The 12,489-nt window shown below is 40.2% G+C and overlaps 2 protein-coding genes across 2 annotated transcripts; one reads left to right on the top strand and one right to left on the bottom strand.

Moving 5' to 3' along the window:
• Nucleotides 1-3,038: 3,038 nt before the first annotated feature.
• Nucleotides 3,039-4,876, top strand: GCK72_017973 (uncharacterized protein; the record flags this gene model as incomplete). Its single annotated transcript, XM_003112626.2, has 5 exons — nucleotides 3,039-3,290; nucleotides 3,457-3,606; nucleotides 3,923-4,000; nucleotides 4,097-4,258; nucleotides 4,664-4,876. The coding sequence occupies 5 exons, from the start codon at nucleotides 3,039-3,041 to the stop codon at nucleotides 4,874-4,876; spliced, it is 855 nt and encodes a 284-aa protein (XP_003112674.2).
• Nucleotides 4,877-5,509: 633 nt separating this feature from the next.
• GCK72_017972 (uncharacterized protein) lies at nucleotides 5,510-11,945 on the bottom strand (the record flags this gene model as incomplete). The annotated part of the gene is made up of 22 exons (XM_053732332.1): nucleotides 5,510-5,829; nucleotides 5,875-6,192; nucleotides 6,240-6,449; nucleotides 6,507-6,629; nucleotides 6,673-7,006; nucleotides 7,057-7,305; nucleotides 7,353-7,446; nucleotides 7,955-8,084; nucleotides 8,134-8,278; nucleotides 8,327-8,490; nucleotides 8,542-8,751; nucleotides 8,797-8,919; nucleotides 8,962-9,206; nucleotides 9,250-9,335; nucleotides 9,379-9,627; nucleotides 9,671-9,774; nucleotides 10,075-10,250; nucleotides 10,295-10,569; nucleotides 10,617-11,125; nucleotides 11,175-11,508; nucleotides 11,557-11,805; nucleotides 11,853-11,945. The coding sequence occupies 22 exons, from the start codon at nucleotides 11,943-11,945 to the stop codon at nucleotides 5,510-5,512; spliced, it is 4,740 nt and encodes a 1,579-aa protein (XP_053581245.1).
• Between the last annotated feature and the right edge of the window lie 544 nt (nucleotides 11,946-12,489).

Here is a 12,489-nt window from a genome sequence, read left to right as displayed (position 1 = left end):
CACATTACAGATATACTTAGGACACTCGTTCTTGGCAAACTTCAAATCCAAATAGTGCTATAATACGATCGTATGAATTTGATCTCAATTTGTTCGTGACATGGACTCAGTTTTGATATTCATCCAGCTACATGTTTTGCAGGACTAAAATTCGATATACGAGTGATAGAAGCAGGTCCCTCCACCTCTGACCATAATCTGAACTGATCTCGATCGGAAGTGACCCAGTTTGTCCCGTCATTCATCCACCTAAAACGAACACCTGCCCCTCCTCTCCTCAATGTGTATCAGTCTCGTTTGTGTGTGTGTTTGACCCATAACATGACCACTTATCCCTTGTCCACTTAATTACCTCACCCCCATAATACCAATGCAGACACCACTGGCACTATTCAGCATAATTGAGGGGAAAGGCATTCAGTTTCGCGCACTGTGCACCCGAGCAGGTGGCTTCCAATGACCCGGTCACCACACTTATCCATTCCAGCTGTTTTCCTTCCGTTTAGGGTCCCCAAATTTACCATGAAAATCCCTTTGGTTAGGGGATTTAGGGAATGAATGCTGACAGCTCTGGACAGATGCGGACGAAATGAAAAGTGGTGCGCGAGATGGCGGACACTGTTCCTTTAATCCGCATTCCAACTAATTGGAAGACTATCAACTCTTTAAGAACTTCATTCAAACAACTAATTTCGTTTCGGATTATGAAACTCGTGTCTTCATGAACAATAACCATTACTTAGTAGTGTGAATCTTCATGTCAAGCAAACAATTCATTCAGAATTTGTCATAATTTGGAAGCATTAACGGTAGGACAGTGAAGTCTCTGAAAAATGAGAATCCCTCGAAATGCTTCTCAAGACCTGAATGAAATATGTGAAAATTCTGTCAACAGAAGGTGGTGATGCCTACCGGACAGGTTGTTGGGGAAGCATGTAACAATATTATAAGCTAGAACATGTCACCCATATATCTCGGTACCCCATTTCGTCATCTATTATTCATTGTTTGTCTCCCGGGTACGCATGTGTGGCAGCAGGTCCCCAGAAGCTCTTCAATGCACAAACACACCTCCAGTTTCTCCACTCTTCCGGAGGATTTTTGATTGACACTTCATTTCGGTGCTCTCTTGGTCTATTGGTGCTCTCAAATGCATTTAAAATCAAAATCGTTGCAGATTTGTTGTTTACGTTACCAGTCTTCTCTTCCGCTTCTTTTGTCACACTTCACAACCTGCCTCCTTATCGTCACTGATCCCTTGGGCTTACAGTAATTGGATGGGATTGACCCGAGCTCACCGAAGGGCATGGACTGCATCTGTCTTCTTTCGGATAACCTACACTTTTCCAAGTGCTAATTGGCACGTTACCGATTCTCGAACAGGTGTCGATTTCGATGAATGAAGGATGGCACCCACCCATTCCGTCGATTTGTTATTCTTGCGACGACAGACAAGACGACAGATGCAAGTAGTACAGTATATGCAAATCGAAATGATACGGGTGTTTGCCAAGGGAACGTACAGATGGTCTAGGTGCGGGGGGCCGGCTGCATGGGCACGACATGCTGACTGATTGATTATCTCTTAGGTATTCATCAACATGCGACTAATTGGGCATAGAAAGGGAAGGACAGCTGACAGACGGTAGATGAATGGTAATGTGGAAGCAATGTGGAGTTTCAGATAATAAATTAGATCATGATGAATTGGATCTGTGTTCCAAACTAGCATCTCAAAAATTTCAGAATTTTCCATCCCCGATCCCTTCCGTCTTCCTAATGGGAGCATCCTGAGAGAATTTTCCATCTAACCTGTCCATTTTTCGTCTCGCTCCCCATCGTCATGGCGACAAATCGGAACACCCGAACGCGTTCCTGGCACCGTCACATTCGGGTGTCATCGTCCCATCGGCGCCGTGTCCCTGCTAATGCACTCTTCACTTTTTAATTTATGCTCTTCTTCTTCTTGGTCATCATAAGCACTTCCAAACACGGGCGGCTCGTCCCAAGAGACACCAGGAGACACCTGCCTCGTCTCCGCCGGTTGCCACCCAATACAGGAAAGTGATTGACTCGAGAGAAAAGGAGCGAGAGCTTGCAACAAGTGGTAAACAATTTGGGCGATTGAAAGAAGAAGAGGGAATGAACGTCTTCTAATTGACGCCTTCATATTACGTGTGGAGTTATACAAGTGTTCCGTAACACGTATTGTTCTTCAATTAGGTGGATGGATAGGAGACACCTGGTGGACCATTTACAACAGTTTTATTGGGTGGTATTGAGGAAAAGATTGAGATTTATGTACCTCGAATATAAAAATTTTATGAGAATAGGAGTGAAACTTTCGGAATATAATAGAAGATGTTCAAGAATTTGGAGACGTTCAGTGCATGAAAATCTACAGTACCGTATGTAGTTACAGTAACCCTACACCCATTTTATATTTTTTGCGTAACAATTCTCTATATAGAAAGATCATAAAATTTAATTATTCGAAGCTAAAATCCTCTTTTGTTCCATAATAGTGAAATATAATGATTTTGCTATATTACTTCTGTCCAGTGTGTGCTTACCGGTAATCACTTTCCGGTAAACTTCTAAACGAAAAAAAAACTTCTAAACTTCTAAATTCTAAACGCAACTGTATTATCATAAAATCACATCTACTTTTTTCTTTTCGCCTTTCCACTCAAAAATGTTATTTCCATGATGTCAGATTTATTTGATAACTGCACTGACGTGGTGTTCCATTTCTTCCCAATACCAAAAATCTCGACCCAATTTCCATGTTAATTGCTCGCTCCCTTCTTCTTTCTTCACTGTGAGGTGTCTTCTGGGCGGAGACTCGGGAGCAGCAGCTGCCAGCCTGGTGCCTTCCCATATAAAAGGAGGTTAGTGTGTACATGCCACGGTCAATTGAGGACACCAGACGGTCAGAGTCGGAGACACTCGATTTTCATTTCTCATCTACCGTAATCCTCCCGTTTTCTTCATCTTCGTATCATTACTGTTTTCTTAAATTATAATTTCAGAAGGCCATGGTGCCTATGGGTGACTTTTGGGTCAAAGCAATACTATCGTCGACGAACCCGAGTCCCGTTCCATCGACGACTTCTACAATATCTAACGATGAGAACTTGGATAAGGGATTCGAATATGATTGTTCAACACAAACCAACTTCTCAACAATGCCAATGTTCTGGAATCCCAGTTTGGTTCAACAGATGCTAGCTCTCTACCAGATTCAGCAGCAACAGCTTCAATTCAGTTCGAAGTTCACTCCACAAACGGTAAGTTAGATTGTCATGACTCGTGATATTTTATTGCTAGTGGAAACCGAATTACCGAAATAACGTCCAATGTCGTTTCAAACTGTTCAAGGTATGAATCTAGTTCAAGTCTTTTAGATAGTTTTTGCACAATCATTCATGACATCCTAAACTCTCCCTCTTTCAGTTGTTCCCGGAGAACATTGATCTCAAGGATCCATCACTCGTAACTCCATCCCGAAAACGTCAATTGGCTTCTGAACCAAAGAAAACCAAACTCCGAAAGCTCCACGAAGATACTGTAACCAGTTCTCCCGTCAGTGGAATGTTCATTAAGGTAAGCCCTTTGATCGGTTTCTTCTAAGCTTCTTCCTCTCTTTTTGTGAAATATTCGGCACCGATTTCGTTAATTAGACGTGATTAGCATATGAGAGCTCTCTTTTGAAAGAAAAAAGACAGAAGGGACGGAAGGGCGGTGCGGCGCAGAAAAAAGAAGGAGCAAAAGCTTCAAGGGTTAATTACCACCCGCTGACTGGCGACCGTCTGCCACTTTTGTCCCTTTCCTGCGGCATTCTGTGACAACCGTCTCATGGAGCGTGTGCTTGATTTACGGCTAATGACACCGAGATATAATGCTCATTTTTGTTTTTCAGAAGGAGACTGATGTGAAATGTGTGGAGGAACTCCAAAAGGAAGCGGATATGTTGGATGAGACAGCAGCATATGTTGAGGTGAGTTGCATCAATAATTAAGAATACGGCTTCTATCCAATCGCCTGTCAATAGCGAGAAGCTTCGTGTATCTCATAACAATTAATTCCATTTCAGGTGACAGAAGAGTCGAGACAAAAGATCGATGAGATTCCGAACGTCATTGGAGACTGTATCTGCCGGCTGTGCAAGGTGAAATACGATGATGTCTTCAAGCTGGCACAACACAAATGTCCAAGAATTGCGCACGAGGAATACAAATGTCCCGATTGTGACAAGGTTTGTTTTTTGGATAATTACGACACAAATAGGGGAAGAGGGGAGATTGGATTAACCGAGATGTGGTACACACGATAGTTGTTCATATAGAATTCTGAATTTCAAATCCGAACTGGTTACGTTAGTCGATGGTACTCAAGAAATCATGTAGTACCTCACCCAATTCTATGCACCTGTCAATATCGCTTACTGACGACTCTTGTACCGTCATAGGAATACAAACGTCTTAATCCGCGGGTACCCACTTGACAAAACAGTAATCCTGTGCTCTTCGCGAGTCGGTCTCCTTGCTTATTCTGTTTATCGACACCCCCTGCTGAGAGCCGGCTTCTTTACAATCCAACCAGCTGTCCCATCGTCTTCTCAGCTTCCGGCTTCCAAAGAAACACAATTTGGTTTTTGCAGGTGTTCTCGTGTCCGGCCAATTTGGCATCACATCGTCGTTGGCATAAGCCTCGTAATGAGTTCGGAGCCTCCTCTCCACCAACACAATCCGTTGTCTCCTGTCCCACCTGCTTCAACTCGTTTCCCTCGAAGAAGATGCTCAAATTGCACTCAACAACGTGTCAACGATCACCTCTTCAAGATCTTCTCTCAAGAGTCATCCCTACAATGTAATTCATCCGTGTATTCACCATTATAGTCATCCCCGGTCAACTATTATCAAGTCTATCCCATTTCTATCCCACGTATCTTCCGAGTTGACCTCGTCTTTTCTTTGGCTTTCCCATTGATCTCCTATCAGATAATCTTCTTGATCTTGTCACAGATCTCCCTTTTTTCAATTGCTGAGTGAATTCTAGTCATGCCATAAGTTCCTCTTTGCGTCATTTCGCAGCATTATTTTTTCCCGCAGTACATGCATTTCTTCGTACTTCGTCTACATTCCAGAGCGTCGTTCTCATGTTTTCTTTTTGCTGAAAGTGATTCTAGTCAATGTTTCCACTTCTTTTTCTCTACTTATATAATCTCATTATAACCTCGGAACTGTCATGTTCCCCATCTCGAATAATCCCTTCAAGCCGTACGATGTGATCTCTAGTCATGGTAGTTTCTCTGCAAACTGGACCAGCCCCCCCCCCTCCCCTCAATTTATTGTACAATTGTATTAATCTTGTGTTTATAACTTTATAAATAGAGTTGGTTGAATCATTACAGTACTGACTTTCCATATAAATCAAGAGGATGTGAACCAAGCTAAAACTCAAAAAAAAAAGAAATAATTTTATTTACAGAGTACTACAAAACTATTCAGATTTTCTTTCCATAAACGTTAGCCTGGAAGCATCTATTCTTCTTTCTGATTTCCTCAAGGAACTTCCATCTCCCACCACAATAATCATCTTCCATTCCGCTGTCTGGATAACTGATTCTATAATGCCTTCCAGGACGATTCAGATCATATTTCTCCCATTTCGTGGAGCCAGTCTCGTTAGGATTTCCATACTTGGCAAAGTTCGAGAAAATAGTTGTCAGCTTGTCAAGCATCTTCAATTCTTCTTCAGTTGGTTCGAACTTGCTGAAAATTCCATCTCCGAAGAGGTAGCGAAGCTCGATACCATGAGTTGGAGCTGAAACTTTTAAAATGTTTTTAAAATAAACTTGAATAAACTGACCAACATATGGAAGTGCATCTCTCACCGGTCCAAAACCATCAGGATTACAGTAATCAAATTTATAGAACCACACTTCATCTCCATGCCTTGCTGCACTTTCAGCAGTTGCCAACTGTCCAGTATGGAAAACAGAGTCTCCTACGAACTCTGCAGCTCTTCTCATCATAGTATCATCGTCATTTGGAATATCTTTTGTGTAGTAATCAAAAATTTCCTTACGAACACCTTCCACATCATCCACGACATCTTCTTTGTAGTCTTCCGCAATTTTTTGTTGCAACAGTTCGGTATAATTGCTGTATGTGGAATGGTTGAATGCTGAAAATTTTAGAATTAGAGATTTATAAGTCATGAGAATACCATACCAAAAAGAATGCCTTCATTTCCAGCGATTCCAGTCATCATGATTCTTTTGGACGCGTCTTTTCTGAGCTCATCTAGTGGTTTCGGGAAGAAATCTCCGTCATAATTAGGGCACATGCTCATGAATCCAGATTTATTGTACTGGAAACCAGTCTTGCTAACCAGTTTCTTGCATGGAAGGTTTCTCATAAACTCCAATCTTTCTTTCGATCCTAAAATTTTTAATTATTAAATAGGTGATTATGAAGTAGAAATGAAATGAGTCATACCTGATCCAGTGAAACCAAGTTTAGCAACCATGTCATCAAACACTTCCGCTTCATTTTTTGCAGTTCTAATTGCAAATTCACACAATGCAGAGCCAGACATTGGCACAATTTTTTGGAACAAATCTGAAATTAAGAATGAAGTTTTTTTGTGAAAAACTCTTCTCACCTCTAGAATGAGGACTCAAAGTGAGTAAATCAACACAAGCTCCTCCTGCACTTTGTCCGAAAAGTGTCACATTGTTTGGGTCTCCTCCGAAAGAAACAATATGTTTCTGGACCCATTTGAGAGCAAGAGTTTGATCCCACAATCCAAAATTTCCACGGCATACTTCATCTCCTGTTGTAAAGAATCCAAGAATTCCAAGACGGTAGTTGAGGGTGACCAGAATGACATCTTTCATTGGAAGAGTACTTGACATTGAGTAGTCACAGAATTCTCTAGAAGAGGAAACTTCGAATCCGCCTCCGTGCACATAAACCATAACAGGTCGCTTGTTTTTCTGAAAATATTTATAGAATCTCTGAGCTAAACTTCGAAATTAATACTCACAAATTCCTCTGATTCCCACCCCGGAACAAAAACATTCACAGTCAAACACTTTTCCTCATCTGGAACATCTCTTTCGGCAATGAAACCTCTCTCATGGCCAGCTCCAGATGGTGGACATCTCGGTCCGTATTGAGTACAGTCTCTTGGTTCTGTCCAATTATCTGCTGGAACTGGTTTCTCGAATCGAAGTTTTCCGATTGGAGGTTGAGCATACGGGATTCCAAGGTATCCATTCACAGTTTTGTCACCCTGATTATTATAAAATTAGAAAATTTTTCAACTTTTGAAATGCTTACATGGCGATAGCAATTTCCTTTGACAGGACCACAAGATGCGTTCAGGACTCCGGGAAGGGGTTCAGCTTTTAGATGAGAAAGATATCCACCCATTCTATAAAATATAAAAGTCAAAGACTTTGTTCTTAAAATTATTAACTGATAAGAAATTAAAATAATATTCAATAAACATCAGAGAACAAGTGGCATCTTTGACCTCTTTTTTTTCAAATTTATATACTGATTCCCCCGTCCGTTGCCAAACATTGTGTAATAGTTGTCTGATCAAAGAGTACACTATTTTCCCATGCCCCGCCTCTTTGTGGTTTATTGACACACAATCGGTCACAATATATTTGAAAACAAACAGATAGAAATCAAAAAGGAACAATCAAATGTTTTTGTCGAAAAAAATCTTCTGGTAACTCTTGTTCCTCTTGTTTGTCTCCATCGAAAATTGACATCGTCCTCTATGAAACTCATTTCTCATTTCGTTCTCTGGAGATGTTATATGGAAATGTCTGCTGATTTGATCTACTTCATATTTTTCCCATTTCGTGGAATCAGAGACGTTTGGGTTTCTGAAAATGGAATGGAACATTTCGAAAAATGAAAAGCGTTACCCATATTTGGCAAAGTTGGTGAACACAGTAGTCATATAATCCATCATCTTCAACTCTTCCTCATTTGGGTCGAATTTACTGTAAACTCCTTCTCCAAGGATGTATCGGAGGTCAGTACAATGAGTTGGAACTGGAAAGTGTTTGAAGCTTAGGAAATTATTTGATTTCTTCTGGTGCACCTTTGAATGGAAGTATACCTCCAAGTGGACCGAACCCATCTGGGTTACAATAATCAAAGACATACAAGTATACACTATTTCCATGCGCAGCCAAACTCTCCGCGGCCAATAAAACTCCCGCATTGAATATTGAGTCGCCGGTGTACTGATAATTATAATAAAGAAGTTTTTCAGAATTCTACTGATAACTAACAGCCACAAGTTTCTTTTCATTGGATTCGTTGTTGAAGTTCATATAATAGTCCAATATTTCCTTGCAAATCTCTTCTGGATTGTCTACAACATCTTCTTTATACTCCATCTTGATCTTCTTTTTCAACACTACATCAGCAGTTGTAAAACTCGGATCAGTGAATGCTGAAGCAAACACGCTCGTAATTTTGAACAAAAAATTTAACAGTAATTTACCAAACAGCAAGCCCTCGTGCTCGGTCATCCCTATCAGTGCTGATTTCTTCGAAGCTTCTTCTCGTAATTCATCCAGAGGTTTCGGGAAGAAATCTCCATCAAGATTCGGTCCAAAAGACACCATTCCAGATGCCGAATGCTCGAATCCAGCTCTTTCGAGTAGTTTCTCAGTTGGCAAGTTTCTCATAAACTCAAATAGTTCAGAGGATCCTAAAAAAAATTCTGATAAAAGTGGATGAGAACCCACAAAAGTACCAGATCCCGTAAATCCTTTATTTCTCGCGTACTCAAGTCCTACTTCAGCTTGATTTGAAGATGTTCGAATTGCGAAAGGAACGTGTGCACTTCCAGACATTGGTATTATTTTATGGAAGAGATCTGAATGAAAATCATGTTTTTTTCTATTGGAAATCTGAAAACCTCTTGAATGAGGACTCAACGAAAGTAGGTCCACACTGACACCACCTGCACTTTGTCCGAAAACAGTTACATTGTTTGGGTCTCCACCAAATGATTTTATGTGTTTTTGAACCCATTCCAAAGCTAATGTTTGATCCCACAGAGCAAAGTTTCCAGGACAAACTTTGTCTCCAGTGGAAAAGAATCCTAATGCTCCGAGACGATAATTGATGGAAACTACAACAACGTCTTTCAAAGGGAGAGTACTGAAAGAGAAGAATAGTAATGAAGAGGATATTTTCAGGTTACCCTGTCAATGAATAGTCACAATAATCTTTTGAAGCGCAAAGTTCAAATCCACCTCCATGAATGAAAACCATCACAGGGCGTTTGATCTAGAAAGAAAAATGAATATTCATCGGCGGAATGAATTCTCACGTATTCTCGAGACTGCCAATTAGGACGAAAGACGTTCAGAGTCAAACAATTTGCTTCATCCGGTATATCTTGATTTTTCAGATCAATTTTTTCATAGAACATGCCAGAAGAAGGACATCGTGGACCATACTGTGTGCAGTCTCTTGGTTCAGTCCAAACATCTGCCAGTATCGGTTTCTTGAATCTCAACTCTCCTACCGGTGGTTTTGCATAAGGGATTCCCAAGAATCCATCTACTGTTTTCTCTCCCTAGAAACACCTTTTTTCAAAGCTCCAAAACTATAAAACCTACGTGTCGATACAAATTTCCGCGTACAGGACCGCACGAAGCCAGAAAAATATTAGTATGGTGTTCCGGTTTGAGATGAGAGAGGTGACCACCCATTTTGATTTGTCCTATTAGTACAAGTGTTCTTTTATATTGGAACAAAGTGGGAGGAACACATAACTAGGTGAACAATCAAACCGACTGAACAAGAAAAAAAACAGTCTGGCTTAACGAAAAACTATTTGTATTTCACTAACTTGGGAGGTCTGTCTAGTGGTTATTTGAGTGGTTGATTTTGAGTTTTCGAACGGAAACTCAATGTTTGTTTGGGAGTTTGGAACATAATGCTTTTATTTTGAAAATTCTGAAAATTTTATACAATAAGAAGATTTAAAGAAAATACAATTTCAGAATAGTTTAAAATCTACCATAAACAACAGCTTCTAGATTTTTATTATTTTTTCTGATGCTTTCCAAAAACTGCATTCTCTCCGCGTGATAATCCGATCGCATCTCTCCACGCGGATACGAGATTCTGAAGTGTCTTCTAGGTTTCTCCGATGAATATCGTTCCCACTCATTGGATCCTTTCTCATTTGGGTTGCTCAAAAATAAAAATATTTTATCAGATTCGGAACAGTGGCTTACCCATATTTGGCGAAATTGGAATACATTTCTGTCATTTTCTTAATCATCTTCAGTTCTTCTGCTGTTGGCTTGAAGTCACTATACAATCCTTCTCCCAGAATATATCTCAAGTCTGTACAATGAGTTGGGGCAACAAATGTCATGAATTCTTCTTGAGGACCGAATCCAGATGGTTCACAGTAATCGAATATATACAACCATACATCATTTTCATGCTTCAGACAAGACTTGGCGTTCTCGAAGATTCCAGCGGTGAAGAGGGCGTCTCCGACAAACTGAAAGGAGCTCAACAATTGCCGGAATTTCTCTAATAACAACTCACATCAATAACCACTTCTCTCAATTTCTTCTCATCTTCGCTATCAACATTACGAGTATAAAAACTGAAAATCTTCTCTCGAACTTCTTTAAAATCACTTCCAGTATCTTCCTTGTAATACGTATCAACATTTCTTCTCAATGTATCGAAAGGGGGTGTTGGATCACGAACCAAGAACTCAAAAAAGAGACCTTCATGCTCCGTGAATCCCATCATAATACTCTTTTTCGGAGATTCTTTTCTCAGTTCATCCAGCGGCTTGGGGAAGAAATCTCCATCTAAATTAGGAGTATACGCCAGAATTCCTGATGCCGGGACATTGAAACCATTCATTTTCTCAATATTTTTTATAGATTTTGCTCTTATCCAGTTGAAGAGACTTTCAGAATCATTTCCAGAATATCCCAAGTGACGAGCAAACTGTTTACATACTTCTGCTTGACTTTCAGCTGTACGAACTGCATATTCACAGAGGGCACCACCAGACATTGGTATGACACGTTGGAATAGATCTGAAGAAAGATATGATCTAATTTCAAATGTTATTTATCTGAGAGATACCTCTTGAATGTGGACTCAACGCAAGTAGATCAACAAGTGCCGCACCTGCACTCTGCCCAAAAATTGTTACGTTATTGGGATCACCACCGAATGATTCAATGTGATCTCGTATCCATTTTAAACCCAAAGTGAGATCCCACAGCGCGAAGTTTCCGGGACAAACTTCATCTCCAGTGGAGAAGAAACCAAGAATTCCAATTCGATAATTCAATGTGACCACAATAACATCCTTCAAGGGAAGGGTTCCAGATATCGAGTAATCACAGTAATCTCTTGAAGCCGAACACTCAAAACCACCGCCATGAATGTAGACCATCACAGGGCGTCCTTTTTTCTGAAATACCATGAATATGGGTGTAAAGGCTACAAGAATGAAACACACAAACTCATCAGATTCCCATCTCGGAGCGAATACATTGGCAGTCAGACAGATTCCTTCATCAGCAATATCTTCTTTCTCAAATCGGATAGCTTCAGCAAACGGGCCAGACTGTGGACATCTTGGACCATACTCAGTACAATCTCTGGGTTCAGTCCAAACACCAAATGGCTCTGGTTTCTTGAAACGAAGATCATCGATTGGTGGTTTGGCGAAAGGAATTCCGAGGTATCCATAAACTATTTTGTCTCCCTAAAATCAATTTTTCAATAAGAAAAAAAAATATCTTAATAACTTACATGTTTATAAATATTTCCTCTAATCGGACCACATGTTGCTTCAAGAATCTCCGAGTTCTGCTCACGTTCCGAGTGAGATAAATGCCCTCCCATGGTACGCCTGGAAATTGGGAAAAATCGAAACAAAAAGAAATGGGGAAAAAGAAAAAAAGAAAACTAAAGGCGAATGCTCATTGATGACCTGAAATTGATCGACTGTTGACATCCATTTCTATCAAATACGTGCCAATCAGAGCAATTTGATCAAATAAAATGTCTTCAGTTTCGCTGAGTTTTGAGTTTATATAAAGGTCAATAAGCTCATCAAACAATATTAGACGTACTTTTTTTGATTCGTACCACCCGGTACGAAAACTCTAGACATCTCTAGACACACAGGTATTCCATCATGACGGATTATAGTGGAAATAAGAATAAAAAAGTGTTCTGATCGGATTAGAAACTCATATTTGTGGTCGAGCGTTCCCTGTTTTCTTGATCTCTGCAGTTATTTTTTTGAGTTTCGGTGCGGCGCGAATTTCATAGTTCTTCTTGCGCTAAAATAATTTCACAAACGTAGTTTTAAAAAACCAAAAATATTCCTTGCTGGCGAGGACTGTTGCAGTTTTTAGCGTCGCACTCGTTTTGTTTTGAAAAC

This window comes from Caenorhabditis remanei, chromosome V (assembly GCF_010183535.1).
Source record: "Caenorhabditis remanei strain PX506 chromosome V, whole genome shotgun sequence".
Lineage (NCBI taxonomy): Eukaryota > Metazoa > Nematoda > Chromadorea > Rhabditida > Rhabditidae > Caenorhabditis > Caenorhabditis remanei.
Note: the sequence above shows the minus strand (reverse complement) of the source record. Positions and strands in the feature narration are given on the sequence as shown.